This window comes from Odocoileus virginianus, chromosome 2 (genome assembly GCF_023699985.2).
Source record: "Odocoileus virginianus isolate 20LAN1187 ecotype Illinois chromosome 2, Ovbor_1.2, whole genome shotgun sequence".
NCBI lineage: Eukaryota > Metazoa > Chordata > Mammalia > Artiodactyla > Cervidae > Odocoileus > Odocoileus virginianus.
This window is the reverse complement of record NC_069675.1, coordinates 99668898-99684807: the sequence shown is the minus strand read 5'-3', so window position 1 is coordinate 99684807 and position 15910 is coordinate 99668898. Positions and strand designations below refer to the sequence as shown.

The following is a 15910-nucleotide window of genomic DNA, read 5'->3' as shown; positions in this document are numbered from 1 at the left end:
GAGCTGCTGCCTTGGAGCAGAGCTGGTTCGTGCAGGAAGCCTGTTGGCCGTGGGGCCGGATAAGCTGGGGGTGTTCTCCCGTGGGCCCCCTGTAAGCAGAGCTCAGAATTTGCCGTTAGAAGTAACTGAGGGATTTTCATGGCCACCAGCCGTGCGTGTCCGTAACCTTTGTCTGAGCTCACAGGCCTTACTGTGCCCCTTCTTGCACACTCGGGTGCCCCCAGCGGCTCTTGCCGTGAGGTGACAGCCCCCCGGCCCGCAGTGCTGGCCCCTTGCCCTCTGACCGCAGTGTGCTTTCTTTCCAGGTTCTCCTGCAGACCCGGTGAGTCCGCCAAACCGTTCCCTTCCCGCTGCCCTGCACCACACGCCGCCCTGTGCCCGGAGCCAGAAAGACCCAACCATTCCAGCCCTCAGGCTCGTGGGGCCAGGCCGGCTCGCAGGGCCCCCGTTGGTAACGGGGGCCCTTTGTTTTCCGTTGTGGTCACCACAAAGAAACGGGTCCCGGGCATGGCCTCCTGGGGCCCGACAGCTCGTCTCCCTGCCCAGATGCCACCCGTGCCACCTGCCCGGGCTCCTGCTGGGGGCCGTGGGTGCTCAGCTGCGCGACAGGCATCCACCCGCCTCCCTCCCGTCCACATTTGATGTAATGCCCTCTCTTGAGCTGAGTCAGAGATGAGGTCGCTGAGTTCACTTATGGGGTGTGGACGTCATGTCTTTCCCTGGACATGCGGTCCAGCACTTAACAGGCTCTTACATGGGGTGCAGAGATGCCCTCCAGGCGGAGCCAACAGCCCACATTTATTGTGTGCAGCCGGACCTGTCCCAGACAGAGAAGACAAGCCCCAGGCTCTGAGCAGGGATGCCCTGGGTGGGGTGGTGGGGGCAGACTTCCTGGAGGAGGTGGGAATTAATGGTTAGGGATGGGAGGAGGAAGAGGACAGATGTCCGGGGCTGCGGAGGGGCGCCGAGGTGGAGGGTGGAGGTCCCACGGGGAAACTGTCGCAAGTCCCCATGCGTGTCCAGGACGTGTCCCTGCCTTGAGCTCTGTCATTGGGTGTAGGGGGTGGGGGTTGCCCGTTGCCTGGGCAGCCTTCTGTCCTCACTGTCGTCTGTCCTTGCCCTCACAGGACGCCTCTGGAGCGGGGCCAGGTGAGTCTGGGACTTGGGCCTTCTCTGCTGTCGTCCTTGTCGGCAGTCACCCTGGGAGCCTGGGCCTGACCACGGCAGCTGCCGGCTTCGCCCCGAGTTCCCAGCTCCGGGCTCCCAGGGTCTGTGTGGCCTCTGGCCCCATCTCCCTCCCGCCTCCATGGCCTCCCCTGGGAGCCGTCTTAGTTTCTGACGACACAGCGCCAGGGGTGGGGACAGGGCCCAGCCTGCCCAGGGTCCCTTCAGCCCAGGGGAAACTCTGAGCTGCGGCCTGGTGACCCCAAGCAGAGCAGGGGTCAGACCTGGCAGACACGGCCCAGACCTGGTAGACACGGCCCAGACGTGGCAGACACGGCCCATACCTGGCAGACACGGCCCAGACGTGGCAGACATTTCCCAGACCTGGCAGACACGCCCCAGACGTGGCAGACACGCCCCAGACGTGGCAGACACAGCCCAGATGTGGCAGACATGCCCCAGACCTGGCGGACACGGCCCAGACGTGGCGGACACGGCCCAGATGTGGCAGACATTTCCCCGACCAGGCAGACACGCCCCAGACGTGACAGACACGGCCCAGACCTGGCAGACACGCCCCAGACGTGGCAGGAACGCCCCAGACGTGGCAGACATGGCCCACGCAAGGCTGGGCCGGTCAGAGCAGGGCTCGAGAGGCCCACAAGTTCTCCGGGGCACAGTCGGGCCCCCGTGTCAGCCCAGAGGTGGCCCTGAGCAGCCGGGTGGACTCGATCGGCCGCTGACCCTGCCCCCGTCTCTAACGGGATGTGTGGTCTCCCGCTCCATGTGGCACTCTGTCATAGATCCCAGGGTGTCTGGAGGAAGGCGCGTAAAGTGCTCTTTAAAAATAGGTTACTGTTATGGAAATGATACCCTGAATCTGTTCATCACATAAATAGTTTATTGATAACTTACAATGTTTAACAAAGAGACATAGGAGTCTTAGGAGAAGAATTCAAGGAGGGATGCTACAGGGCCCCACCTACTTCCAAGAGCCCCAAGAAGTCCGAGAAGGCCGGGGAAGCCAAGGGCGCCTTGGGACGAAGTCACCAAGCCAGGCCTCTCTTGCCCTGTCCTCCGCAGGTCCCAAGATGGTGGCCGTGCAGAATTACCATGGCAACCCCGCTCCACCCGGGAAGCCGGTGCTGACCTTCCAGACGGGCGATGTGATCGAGCTGCTGAGAGGCGACCCCGAGTCTCAGTGGTGGGAGGTGGGTCCCGGGAGGATCTCACCCCCAGCTGCCCCCTCCTCACTCCCCAGGGCAGAAGTGGAGAGTCCTGTGTTTGCAGGCAGGGGTGGGTGTGGGGTGCTAGACCATCAGACAGAGGGAAGAGGGCTATTCGCAGGGCCTGGGCGTCAGGGTGTCTGCTTTGACGTGGCAGGGGGAGCAGCGTCCCCTCGCCAGAGACACCGTCATCATCCGAGCCCTTTATCCGCGGCCCCTGGCCTGGGCTGCATCCTGTTCATCCAGACCATGCCTCTCCCGCCCTGCTTCCCAGCCCGCCCCAGTCCAGGCCAGCACCACCGTGCCCAGCACTGGGGGGACAGCATGTCCGAGGCCCCACACAGCCGCCCCCAGGAGACACAGGTCCCTGTGATGGTCTGTGGTTCTGAGCCAAGAATCTTGCTTTTCCAGTTATAAGGCCCGAGAAGGGGGGTGGGGTGGCCCGTGGGGCTCCTCTCCTGAGCCCCGCCCCCGGAGGTCCACGGGCCCTCAGGGACGCAGGGCACTCACCCAGCCCAGGGACCAGGGTGACCTGCTCAGAACTGGCGCACGTGTTCACCAGTGTCCGAGTCCTGTTACTGGCGGCCTCGTCATTGTGTGCGGCCCTTGTCACTGCGTCCTTGCTCACGGGCTCACTGCCCTAGGCCGTGCCTCGTGTGACTGCAGATTCGAGAGCTGAGTCAGTGGCTGCGGTCCGGTCTCTCCCACGCTGACCCCAGCCACCCACTGCCCCCTCCTCTCCCAGGTGTCCCCGGGCCCGTGAGGTCTGGGTGGCCCTGCAGACACTTGGCTGAAGGGAAGGTGGGGGCTGCTGGGGGCCCTTGGGAGGGAGCGGGGAGAACAAGACCCCGACCGCAGGTCCGTGTTCCTCTGGCTGCTCGGGAAGGGCCGGTGTGGATACGAGGAGACAGCAGCCAGGAGCGGGGCTCTGGTCTCAGCGCCAAGCGAGTTTTATCCCTTCTCTGGGGCCTCAGTCCTTGTCTGGGAAGTGGGGTGCCCCCCCTTCCTGCCCAGAATGGCTCTGAGTTCAGCTAAGGTGACAACAGACAGGTGCTGCTGTCACAGGCTTCTCAGGGACTCCCCTCATGCTCCTTGGGGTAACCCCTGCCTCCCCCCAAAACTCGCCAGGCCAGGCCCCGCGTGCCTGACCCTCTGTCCACCCTCAGGGTCGGCTGGTGCAGACCAGGAAGTCAGGCTACTTCCCCAGCTCGTCTGTGAAGCCCTGTCCTGTGGATGGAAGGGTGAGTACTTTTCACGGAAGCTTCTGGAGAGCAGGGCCAGGGTGCCATGGGCGCTGAGAACGTCCTCCTCACTCAGGACACCCTGGGCTTGTTCAGGCCATCGCGAGCTGGCCTCAGAGCTGGGACGGGAGTCCAAGAGGCAGGTGTGCCCTCCTGGTGAGAGGACATGGCTGGTTTTAAAAACACTAAAATGGGCATCTCTGCAGCAGGCATCATGGACCAGAGACCAGCTGCCTGTCTTCAGCTTTTAGGGCCTTCATAGGTCTTCTCCCTCAAACCTGAAGATGCAGAGCTAGGGGTTGTGTTATTTAGAAAAGAAGCAATATGGCATTTCTTTCATTTGAGTGCTGTGGAGCAGATCCTGCTGTTACAAGAGGCATCAAGCTGTCAGCCTTGAATGAATGGCATCACCCCCACGCCCCCGAGAAAAGACAGCTAAAACTGAGAGAATGAAACTTCTCCCAGAGTGGCAGGAGGCAGGTGCATGGCTCCCGGGAACCCTGCTCCACCCACCGGGCCCTGCCTGGCCTCCAGTCCCACCCCACTGCCCAGCCTACTGCTTCGGCACGGGCCATTGCCCCAGGGAAGGAGAAAGCATTTTGGGACACGCCTTGCTGATGGGGCAAGGGGACCAGACAGCAGAGGAAGAAAATGTCGCTAACTCTGAGTGGCCTGCGTGTGTTGCGGGAGGCACTTCCTAGCCCCAGGCCTCAGTTTCCCCATCTGCGTGGTGACTGGGGTGGGGACAGGTAGTCTGGTGTTTTTAGCCAGCCTGTGGTCCAGTGAGGGGGCGCAGGGGGAGGGCTCTGGCCAGCGAGGGCACAGCGTGGGGACTGGAGAGCGGCACTGGTTCACCTGCACACGCGGCCCTCCGCCTGCAGGCACACGACCGCCGGCCCAGTGCCCGCCCTCGGGGCCGCGGCCGTCTGCACCGGAGAATGGGGGCGGGGGGTGTGCTCCTGGCCACCGCTGAGAAGTCCCCGCAGCCTTCGGGGTGCCCTCCTCCTCCTAACAGTGCACTGGCCGTTGAGTGCTATACGCTCATTCGTTCAGTCAGTCATTCATTCAGTCAAACCCTCCGAGTCCCTGCTTAGAGACCATGCGTCCCGGCACCCCCCAGGCCAGTGGCTCTGGGCGAGAGTCCACAGACGTGCTGGGAGCCAGGGCTGGGCCCCCCAGCTCGCCGATGATAGGAAACCACTGGTCCCCACGCTGTGGACAGTCCCCGGAGAGACACTGACCCCAGCGTTCTCTCCTGCCAGCCGCCCATCAGCCGGCCGCTGTCCCGGGAGATGGATTACACGGCGTACCCCTGGTGAGTGGGTCAGTGGGGCCCCTTCGTGGTGGTGGCGTGGGGTCCCTGGCTGCCCCCCGTGTCTCCAGGGTGGCTGCGCCCAGCTGCACGCGGCCCCTTTCCCCCTTCTCAGCTGTGAGTCGCTGGGAAACAGGGAGAATCTTCTCGAACCCAGGCAGCTGTTTCCCCGTCAACAAACAGATCATCAGGTTAGAACATTTAGGAGAATGAAACCTTTTTTAAATGAGATCTTGCTTGAGTATAAAATATAGAAAAGGAGGTGTGAAAGTGTTAGTCACCCAACTCTGTCCGACTCTTAGTGACCTCATGGACTGTAGCCGCCTGGCTCCTCTGTCCATGGATTCTCCAGGGAAGAAGACTGGAGTGGGTTGCCATTTCCTTCTCCAGGGGATCTTCTTGACCCAGGGATCAAACCCAGGTCTCCCGCATTGCAGGCAGACTCTTTACTGTCTGAGCCATATCTTTAAGGCCAAAAGTTATAACTGTATTTGCTCATACAGCGCTTGATGAGAGAAGTGGGGCTGTTTGATGAATAAAACGGGAGCATGGATGTGGGAGGCATGAGTCTCAAATGCGGGTCGGCCTAGGGTCCAGCCTTCATCACTCCACCTGCTGGCTCGGCGGCTCCCTGGGACCGGGGCTCAGCTCACCCGTGTCTCTGAGACCCCAGGGCCTGCTCCTCCACTACCTTGTTTGCTGGATTTGAATGTGCAGAGTGGAGGACTTGCCTGTGATTTTTCACTTGACGCACAGAACTTCAGTTTTCTAATGAATCCATTTACAGAAGTCCCAACTCAGGCCTACAGGGAGGTGCGAATGGGGTCAGGCTTTGTTCTGGAGAAGAGATGGGCTGGGGGTGGGCTTCATTTTCATAGAGATGGAGAGAAAAGCTTTCAGACACGAAAGGTTAGGACACAAAACAAGACCCTACGTGAGCAGGTTTTTTTCCTTCTTCCTAAACAGTAAGAATTTGGAAAGGAAATTTTGATCTTTGCCTCTTCCCTGAATGCCTCTTGCAGACCCTGGGTTCTGGAGGGTGAGACCCAGGTGGACTGGCTGGGTCTGGGTCCTTGTGTCAATCCTGTGTGCTCCAAGCAGACGCCCCGCCCCTGTTTCCTCTGGGCCCCGCCCACCCTTCACCCCGCCTCCCGGGGCGTGGCCTCGCTTCCCTATGCGCTCTTAAGCAGGCTGGAGCCCGGCTGGTTGTCCTTCAGGCCACGTGTGCACACAGCTCTGTCTCCTCCTGTTCCAGGTTTGCCGGAAATATGGAGAGGCAGCAGACCGACAACCTGCTCAAGTCCCACGCCAGCGGCACCTACCTAATCAGGGAGCGGCCGGCAGAGGCCGAGCGCTTTGCCATAAGCATCAAGTACGTGCAGGCAGGGAGGGGGACGCGGGGAGGGGGACGTCCCCAGTGCAGACAGCAAGCAGCATCTGGGATGGACGTCTCCAGGGGGCTGCGGGGAAGACAGGTGTGGGGCTCTGGGGCCCGAGGCCTTGGCTGACCCGGGAGTTTGGGCTTCAGACAGACCAGGTGGCCTGCTGGATGGATGGACAGACAGTTCGAGGCAGGCCTAGGCTGGGGCAGGAGCAGGAGGTGTGGACCGGGGGTCAGGGTCTTTGCTCCAGCACATGTGCGATAAGCCCGGAGCCCTGCAGGGTGGGGGCCGAGTTGACCTGCATAGTGACCACTGCGCCTGTGTGCTTGGCCTAGGTTCAACGACGAGGTGAAGCACATCAAGGTGGTGGAGAAAGACAGCTGGGTCCACATCACAGAAGCCAAGAAATTTGAAAGCCTCTTGGTACGTGGTCCTGGGGGGTTCCCACTGGCCCATCCCCAAAGGTGGGAGGACGGTCCAGGTCTCCCACTGAGGCTGCACAGAGGAGGAGCGGCCCCCCACAGCCACTCCTGCAGGCCAGGCTCCCAGTGGGAGAGCCCAGCAAACGTCCCCCTCCGCTGGGCTAGGGGCTGCTCTTCTGCGGTTGGGCGGGGGGTTGGGGGGGGGAGTGTTCCCAGTGTGAGAAAAATCCGGGAAGGCTGGTCTGTAAGGCACCTTGGGACAGGTAAGGCCGCTCCCAGGTCAGGACCTCTGTCCCCCAAACCCTGAGGTGGACAGCAGGGTCACCGGCATCCCACAGCCCATTCACTCTGAGCCTCTGCCGGAGCCGGAGACCGAGGCCCAAGGAGGCTGCATCCAGGTCTGGCTGCCGGCCAGACTCATGCACACGGGGCTTCCAGTGCCTGCCCCCACCTCGCCCAGAACTGTCCCGGCCCAGCCAGAAAGCCATGAACACAGGAGCTGCCCTCCTTAAAATGATTTGAAGTTAGACCCAGTGTTTCTTTGCTCAGTCACACGTGCTGCGTGTGTGGAGGCCGTCTGACCAGAGCCCGTGGGCTCCCAGACGTCCCGCTGTGGCCGCAGAAAAGCAGACAGTAAGAGAGAAAATGCCCACGGCATGCCCCCAACCCTGACGCTTTTGTTTCAGGGTGAGTCCCCACACTGCCTGGAGTGGAGCTCAGGTGTGGTTTATGGGTTCCTTTTTCAGACAGTGCCACTGTTCACACAGGACCCAACCTTAGTTTACCTCTGGGCACAGTGAACGCGCGTCGGGGGACGGCCCTCTCTCTCCCTGCCCCGCTGTAGCCGCATGGCACTCGGTCATGTGGATACACTGTGGATTCTAGAAGCACTTCCCTGCTGCTGAGTGGGTGGGGGTTTCTGATTTTTATCCTACTGTGAAGAGTGTTGCAGGGCGTGTCTGTGGCCATCAGTCCTGGCCTCCTTCCCTGGATCTTCCTTTAGAAATGTTTGGGAGAGAAATTGCAGGATTGAAAGTCTTCGCCATACTGACCATGCCCCGCGCCCTGTGTGGGAGCTGGGGTTAGGGGCGGCTAGGAGGGGTAGTTCCCGAGAGTAGAGGAGACAGTCCTCTGTGAGAACCTGAGGCGGGGGCGGGGGGGGGGACGGGGCTCCCGGGAGGACTGCCTGGAGGCGGAGGCAGCATGCCTGTGCACATCCTGCAGGAGCTGGTGGAGTACTACCAGTGCCACTCGCTCAAGGAGAGCTTCAAGCAGCTGGACACCACACTCAAGTACCCGTACAAGGCACGGGAACGCACAGCCTCTCGGGCCTCCAGCCGCTCCCCAGGTGACGCCCCTTCCAGGAAGGCTTCCGTGGGTCTCCCTGACCTAGACCCCAGCCCCTTCCAGATTCCCGCCCCGGGAGTGGTGGCCCAGGCCCCCCAGCTCTTCACCACCACCCTGCCAAGCCAGGGTTCCTGGGCAGCCCCGTGTGGCCAGTCGGGGCTGCCAGCTCTGAATCGCTGCTCCAAATTTTGGTGCCTCTGCCTGGACGTCAGCGTGGGGAGGGAGCCGGGCAGGTCCCTTCTGTCCCCAGATCCATCCCTGTGCCCCAGCATTCCTCCTGCCCAGGGACCCCGGCTGCCAGGGAGCCAGAGCTGGGACCTCGACTTGGGGACGGGGCTGCCCGGCACACACTGGGGCCAGCTGGAGAGACCGGAAAGGTGGGCCCGGAGCTCGGTCTTGGAGCCACCCTGCTTCGTTCTGCTGCAGGGTCTCATAGGACCGCAGGGCCCACCCGGGCAGAGCAGGCCAGAGAGGAAGCTGGGCCTTTAGTGAGCGCCTTCTGAGTGCAGGCACAGGGCTGGGCTCTCTGCACATGTCCTTTCCTGCGTCCGCGCTCGAGCCCGCCCACTGGGAGGAGGTTGTCCAGGACACAGGTGCCCAGGGCGTGGGCAAGGGCAGCTGTGCCCGTGCCCAGGTGGGCCTCAAGGCTCCAGCTGCCCCCCTGCCTTCCTGGTGCCCTGGGCAGGCCCCCCCCCACCCCTGCTGCCTGTGACTGCATGTGGATGCCCCCAGCCCCGCCTTTCACCTTCTCTCTCGCCTCTTTGCAGCTTCCTGCGCTTCCTACAACTTTTCTTTTCTCAGTCCTCAGGGCCTCGGCCTTGCTTCTCAGGGCTCCTCAGCGCCCTTCTGGTCAGGTACCGCTGCTGCTCGGGGGCGTGGGGGGCCCGGCCTGCCACCAGCCACCCGGCGGCCCACAGCCCTGGCCTGACCATGTCCACAGCCGCTGCAGCCGGGGTGGGGCGGGGCAGGTGGACGCTGGTGGGGGTGGGAGGGGGGCGGCTGCGGCTCCTGTGGACACCGTCGGGCTCGGCCCTGCCCTCGCCTTTGAATGGCTCAGCCCCATGACCCCTCCCCAGCTCATCAGCCACTGCCCTCTACTGCTTTCTGGGAGCTTGGCCTCTGGTAGCAGCAAACAGCCCAGCAGCCCCCTTGAGGAAGTTGGGAGCAGTCCCGGGGTGGGTCCCGTTTGGCAATAGTAAGGAGGACTTGTGGGACTGGGTGCAGGGGGACAGTCTCGACTGGCCCTGATTGCACGGCCTGCTGCTGCCAGAGTCAGAGCCCACCCCAGCAGCTGTTTATTCAAACCCCCCTCCCCCCCCCACATCATGTCCATTACAACCTGTCCGTCAGGACGTCTGAGTCCCGGGCCACACTGCTCTAGCCCAGTTTCCCGTTTGATTTGGGCTGTGGAATAGGGGACATGAGGGAGATTGGAAACCAGTGCCCTGGGGTCCATTTACAGGCCCTTTGTCAGGGTGAAGGCTGGGGGCTAGGCAGCGGTCACCCTGCGGCCCACTCGTCGTGTGTTGCCCAGATTGTGTCCACGTGGGAACGCCCTCAGGGAGCTGTGATGGCCCCCAGCGTGGGTGGTGATGCTCGGGCGCCAGCCCAGTGGAGCTCACATGGCCCACAACTGCAGGCTGGGGCACCCACAGAGGATCAAGGGGCCCTGGGACTGGAGCCTAGTCTGTCCCTCTGTGGGCACAAGGCCGGGCCCCGGGGGAGAGACCCAGCTCAACCTGAGGACCCCCCCCGGAGGCCCCGACATCACGTGTGACGCCGCCCGTCTCCCCCAGCAGTGTTTACACCCCGTGTCATCGGCACGGCCGTGGCCAGGTACAACTTCGCTGCCCGCGACCTGCGGGAGCTCTCGCTGCGGGAAGGTGACGTGGTGAAGATATACAGCCGCATCGGCGGGGACCAGGGCTGGTGGAAGGGCGAGACCAACGGCCGGGTGAGTGGGTTGGCCTGGCCCCCGGCTCCTGGCCCCAGCCAGAGATCCCACCTCACTCTGGGGCTTGGGGAGGTGGGGCTCCGGCTGACACCAGACCCAGTGCCCTCTGACCTCACCCGGAAGACTTAGTGTCCACAGGCTCCGTGAGCTAGGGTCAGATCGTGAGGAAGTGACTTCCTGGCTCGGATCTGGACCCCGGCCTGTCTGACCCTGTCTCTGTACTCAGGCATGTTCTGGGGTCCCCTGTGGCGAAGGCGGAGACACTTGCTTGTGCCCGACCCTCTTTGCAGGCAGATTGCCCCGGGCCTGAGAGCAGAGCCTGGGTGCCCTTGCCGGGTTCCTGCCATTCCTTAGGGCTCCGTTTACACCGTGGTGATACGGGAAGGGATACATCGTAGCCCCACCCAGCCTGCGATTCTACAACCCATGGCTCCTTATCCCGGTACCCTGTCTGGCCTCCCTGGCTTTGACCGGTTCCATTGGCGGGCACCCAACAGGGTACCTGAGCTCCACAAACCACTGATTAGGAAACGTCCAGCTTTTGTAGGGCTGAAGCTGCCCATAGAAGTGGCCAGACTTGGCTCCGGTCACTCACCATTCCACTACCAGGTGTAGGAAACTGGTCTGCCTTCACCTGGCATGTTGTCTGCCCTTGGATACCCTCGTGTCTGACCCTGTTTCCATCTGACAGCCCTTCAGAAGTATGAGGCTGCTGAGTCCTAGGCAGTTGACCTAGAGGGCTGGGATCACTAGCTCTCAAAGTGTCAAGAGGCGTCTAGAGCTTCATAAGCACACCCCTGGGCCTTCACTTGATTACTTGGTTCAGGTGATATCTGCCAAGTTTCTCCACTATAAATGTGATGTAATTATTAAGTAATGTTCAGGGTAATACTTTGAAATCAGATAAATAGCCTATTCCTCATCAAACTTTAACCTATTTATTTTATCATTCATTCATTCATTTTGCCTATTCAGTTATTTCTATCATGGTAGGAAATAGTGACTTTCTATCATTTCTTTTACACTTCTTGGTGGGCATTCTACTGAAAGAAAAAGCTTGCTCTTCTCTACGTGGTCATTCCCCGCCCCAATAATCAATCAGACCTGCTTCCTTTCCGTGAGCCATTGTACTGAGTTCATTTTTGCAGAGTATTTTTACCGGAACTAGACTTCTAGGCTGGCAGCTCCTCTTTCTGCACTTTGAGGTTGTCTTTCCATCGTCCCCAGTCTGCCATCATTTCGGTATAAAGGTCCGTCAACATTCTCACAGTGGTTCCTTTGAGAAACAGGGCTCCGTGTGAAAAAAGAACCTTTGCTTTTCTTCGGTTTTACCAGCATGTGCCTGTGCATGTTTTTTTCTGTATTAACTCTGAGATTTGCAGAGCTTTTTGAATGTGTGGCTTTCTGTTCTTCATCTGTTTGGGAAATTTCTTCAGATACTTGTCTGTTCCGTTTTCTCTCTTTTCTCTTTCTGGGGCTCCGTTCATGAGTCCTTTTCACCATTTGTTGTTCAGCCACAAAGTCGTGCCTGACTCTCTGTGGCCCCATGGACGGCAGCACACCAGCCCCCGAGGCCCGAATGTTATTCATGCCGTTTCATGTGTTTTTCATCCATTTTCTCTGGTTTTCCATCTCATTGCTTTTTATTGACTGATCTTCCAGAGTCTTCTGTTTTGTCCATTCTGCTCTTGATTTCAGTCATTATGTTTTTCAGTTCTAGGATTTCTGTTTGGTTTCTGATTTCAGTTCTCTGGTAAGATTTTCTGCTTTTTCATCAGTTTTCTGAAGCAGAGAAGTGGGGGTTACTTATATTTCTTCATGGATGACCCCAGTGTCTGGATTCCCTGTAGATTTGTTTCTGTTGCCTGCGTTTTATCTTAGTTTCTGTCACTTGGGCCTGATCAAATGCCAGGCTTGTGCATAAAGCACTGCAGAAGCTCTGGATGGATGCTGTTTCCCTCTGGAGAGGATTTAATTTTTTGTTGCTGGCAGTTAGCTGGTGGGCAGGTGGTCTCGAACAGCTCAGGGCTAGTGCGTTTCAGGGTCTGCCCTACTCCTGGGCCCTGGCTCCACCAGGTTTTCTGCCTCTTCTCCAGCACCTGTCTCGGGACAGGCCTGCCTTAGAACAACAGCCTTTTAAAGAATCCCCCATCTCCACCAGCCTCCACTCACCCTCATCCTCCACACACACTTCCCGATAGCTTTCCTGATTGCTCAGTTGGTAAAGAATCCACCTGCAATTCAGGAGACCCCGGTTCAATTCCTGGGTCTGGAAGATCCTATGGAGAAGGGATAGGAAACCCACTTCAATATTCTTGGGCTTGCCCTGTGGCTGAGCAGGTAAAGTATCCACCTGCAAGGCAGGAGACCTGGGTTCAATCCCTGGGTTGGGAAGATCCCCTGGAGAAGGGAAAGGCCACCCACTCCAGTGTTCTGGCCTGGAGAATTCCATGGACTGTAGAGTCCATGGGGTCTCAAAGGGTCGGATGCGACTGAGCGACTCGCGTTTTTCACACAAACGCTCACAGGAGTCTGACGCTGTTTTCAGATTGGCTGGTTTCCTTCAACATACGTAGAAGAGGAGGGAGTCCAGTGACAGCGAGACCGCAGACGGGGCTCGCGGGTCTTCTTGGAAGAGTTGCTCCAGTGATGAAGTCTGTCTCGAGCTCTGCCACTCAAGAGGGAAGATGCCTGCCGACCTTGCAGTCTTCGCCAGCCCGTGGGGATGGGGAGGGGGTTCAGAGTCCTACATGTGATCTGTCCTGCCATCTGTCTTCCCCTGGTGGCCTGTCCTGGGTACACGCTGCTTGTACATAGAGGAAATCTGGGCCAGCCCTGGGTGCCCAGGAGAGGGAGTGCCCATGGGTGGCACCCTGAGCCCGGCTCTGGGTGACAGCTGAGGCCAGAGCTCACCTTGCCCCTGTCCTGTCAAGATGGCCTGCAGGAGCCTGGGCTTGAAAAGCAGGTGCCGTCCAGGGAGGGCTGGGCGCCGTGGAGGGGGCCTTCCCCTGGCCCCTTCCGTTCAGCCTCTGGACCCTCAGCCCTCCTGCATCCCGCTGCTCCCAGGGGGAGGCTTCAGGCCTTGAGAGGCAGAGGGGCCAGAGTAGGCCGCTGTGCCTGGGGACAGAAGGGGGCATCGCCAGGGCCTGTGCAGCCCCTCAGACTCCCCCGTCCCTCTGCTCTGGGGGTGTGCAGAGACCCCCAAGGAGGCCCCCCGCTCTCAGGCGGGAGCCTGAGGAACGATGAAGCTGCCAACCCTGCTCCCCAGTCAGAGGTACTGTCTGCCCGGAGTCCTCGGTGTGTCTGTCTGTCCTGCTGCCAGCTGGATACGTGGTTTAGAAACGCTGATGAGGGCGGGAAGCAAACGGAGTTTTCTGCTCGCTCGGGCTCTGCTGCTCACACTCCTCTCCAGAAGGACGCGCCCCCCACCCCCAGCTCCCGAGCAGGCGGGGGCCCTGTGCGTCTCCCACGTCCTGCCAGGTGGCCACTGAGAGTCTGCCCAAGCTTTGCACACACGTTGCTTCTAGCCCTTGGCAAGTCTTCCAGGACTCCTGCAGCCCATGAAACGGGCCTGTGGCCAGCCCTTAGTAAGTGCTCTTGGTGGGTGGACTCCCCTCCTCACTCCTCCTGGCCCTTGACCTCTGGCTGGCTTGGCCAGTCCCCGTTCTCTCCACTCAGTTGTTGCGTGAGTCCCAGCGACGCTGTCTCCTCCCAGCGCTGTGCCAAAGCTGCCGCTGCGACCTGGGCTTCGTGGGTCCCCCTTTCCCAGGGCTCAGGTGCACACGGTCGGCCGTCGCTGAGGCTGGGCCTGCTGGGGTGGGTGCTGGGGGCCACGCCGCACTCGGGGGCTCCTCAGAGGTCAGCCTCATGATCCCCGGGCTCGGCTTGCGCCGCAGCCTTCTGGCTTGGGGAGGAGGCGGGGAGGGGCCTCAGAGGGCGTGTGGCAAGCAGGAGGCAGAAGGCAGCCAGCAGAGGCTTGGGGCGTGAGGGTGACAGGATTGTGTCTGGGGCGGCGGGCAAGGTGGGGGGCGGCGGGGAGGAAGAGTCTTCCACGGAGAGAGCAGACCCGGAACTTGTCGGCAGGGCGCACCCAGCACTTTGCACGTGGCCTCTGTTCAGCCGGCCCAGCTGCCAGGCCGCGACAGGAGGGGAGGAGACCAGCTGCCCTGTGTGTTCACAGTTGTCAGGGGGGTTTTGGTTTTCGTTGTCGTTGTTGGGGTTTTGTTTTGTTTTGTTTCGTTTTTTTTTAGTTTGGCTTGTTTATTTTTAAGAGGGGTTAAAAAAAAAGTTTGTAATTATTTCCTCCAAAGCTCCCATTATATGTCTGTGAATAATAAGGAAGAGATTTTATAATAGTGGAAAATAATGTGTATTTGGAGGTCATCATGAAACAAGGCGTGGCGGGAACGGAGGTCACTGAGAAAACCCTACGTGGAAGCCTGGTTCTTGTGACTGTTCTGCTTTGTTTTTGTTCGTCTGGAGACTCGTCTTGGTTGGGTTAGTTTTTGCACTGCTGGCAGCAGGAAGGGAGGAGGGCGCAGGCTGGGATGCGGGTGGTTTCGGCATGACACGGACAGCCTCTGGGGGGACTTCGGAGCTGGGACCTGAGATTAGCTGTGAACCCTTGGAGCCCGATGCATGCAGTTCAGGGGTCTGAGGGTCCTGCAGCTGGCGGTGACCCCACACAGAACACAGACTGTACATTTGCCAATAGGTTTTTTCAGACCACGGTTTCTACTGCAAATAAACCTGAGTTCTTTTCTGCAGGAGTGGCTGGCCTTTTGTGCTGGGGAGGAGGGCGTGGCTGGATTCCTCTGTCTGTGTCCAGAAGGTTCTACCCATCTGGATACTGTTGGCCCAGGGGTGGTAGCCTGGGTCAGACGTGGGCCTTGGGGTGACTTGGCCTTAGGCACAGGCTGGGGGTCTGTCTGGAGGGATAATGATGACAGGCCACCAACCAGGTGTCTCCAGGCTGGCCCAGGTCACAGGTTTCCTATGCAGCGTCCTATGACCACCCCTCCCCCTCCAGCAGCTCTCAGAGGCGGCCATCTCTTCCTCTGTTTGGATGGGATGCAACCCCCAGCCCTGCTACTTGGGCGTGTCCTTCACCTCCTGAGCCTGTTTCTTTATATATACATGTTGGAGATAAAAAACAGTTTCTCCGGAGGGTAACTCTGTGGCCTGTGACCAGAGAAAATCACAATAGTACAGCCGAGACTTATTCTTCCCTTATGGGGATGGAGTCTGGGGGCAGTGGTGCAACGTGGCTTGGTGCTCCCAGCTCCTACCCCAACCCCAGACTCCTCTCATCTTCAGCATGTACTTCCCTCTTCATAGTTGCCTCATGGTCCAAGGTGGCTGCTATAGCTCCTGCCATCAAGGCCGTGAGCAGACACAAAAGCTAACACAGCAGTCCCCCTTATCCTGCTCAGCCAGGTTGTGGGCATGTGGCCAGCCCTGGCTGCACGGGAGGCTGCCAATGCAGGACCCGGGCTGGGTGTACAGCCTGGAGAATGTTGGGTTCTACTGCTGCAGAGACGTGACCAGACAGGCCCCACCTCGGGGTGGTGAGGGTCAGGCGAGACTCGGAGTCTAGTGCACATCTAGTGCTCAGCAGATGTCTGGTTTTATTATAAACCCAGAGGCAAGCGCAGATGTTTGAGGTGACACAGCTGGAAGGAGTGTGAGGTTGCCCCCTGTCTCTGGTCTCCAGGACCTGGCTCAGGCTGGTACCCTGACGATCTGACAGGGGCCAGCCCCTCTCTGAGAATCTCTCAGGCCTGAGTCCCCCGAGATGCCCAGTGGTTTCCACACTGTCTGCCGACTGCAGCCTCTAGTTCCGAGTTCTCATGTTCACATGGT

At 59.9% G+C, this 15910-nt stretch overlaps 1 protein-coding gene across 4 annotated transcripts in view; it reads left to right on the top strand.

Moving 5' to 3' along the window:
• VAV2 (vav guanine nucleotide exchange factor 2) overlaps window positions 1-14814 on the top strand; it is a 180313-nt gene extending 165499 nt beyond the window's left edge. Inside the window, exons 18-28 of one of the 4 annotated variants that reach the window (XM_070455881.1) lie at window positions 306-322; window positions 1128-1149; window positions 2248-2375; window positions 3557-3631; window positions 4894-4946; window positions 6199-6315; window positions 6661-6748; window positions 7972-8095; window positions 8862-8948; window positions 9894-10048; window positions 12597-14814. In XM_070455881.1, coding sequence (XP_070311982.1) covers window positions 306-322; window positions 1128-1149; window positions 2248-2375; window positions 3557-3631; window positions 4894-4946; window positions 6199-6315; window positions 6661-6748; window positions 7972-8095; window positions 8862-8948; window positions 9894-10048; window positions 12597-12644 — 914 coding nt within the window. In that variant the 3' untranslated portion in view covers window positions 12645-14814. Of the gene's footprint in view, window positions 1-305; window positions 323-1127; window positions 1150-2247; window positions 2376-3556; window positions 3632-4893; window positions 4947-6198; window positions 6316-6660; window positions 6749-7971; window positions 8096-8861; window positions 8949-9890; window positions 10049-12596 lie in introns of all 4 variants that reach the window. The other 3 variants (XM_070455874.1, XM_070455884.1, XM_070455888.1) reach the window with 3 other exon arrangements.
• The last annotated feature ends 1096 nt before the right edge of the window (window positions 14815-15910 follow it).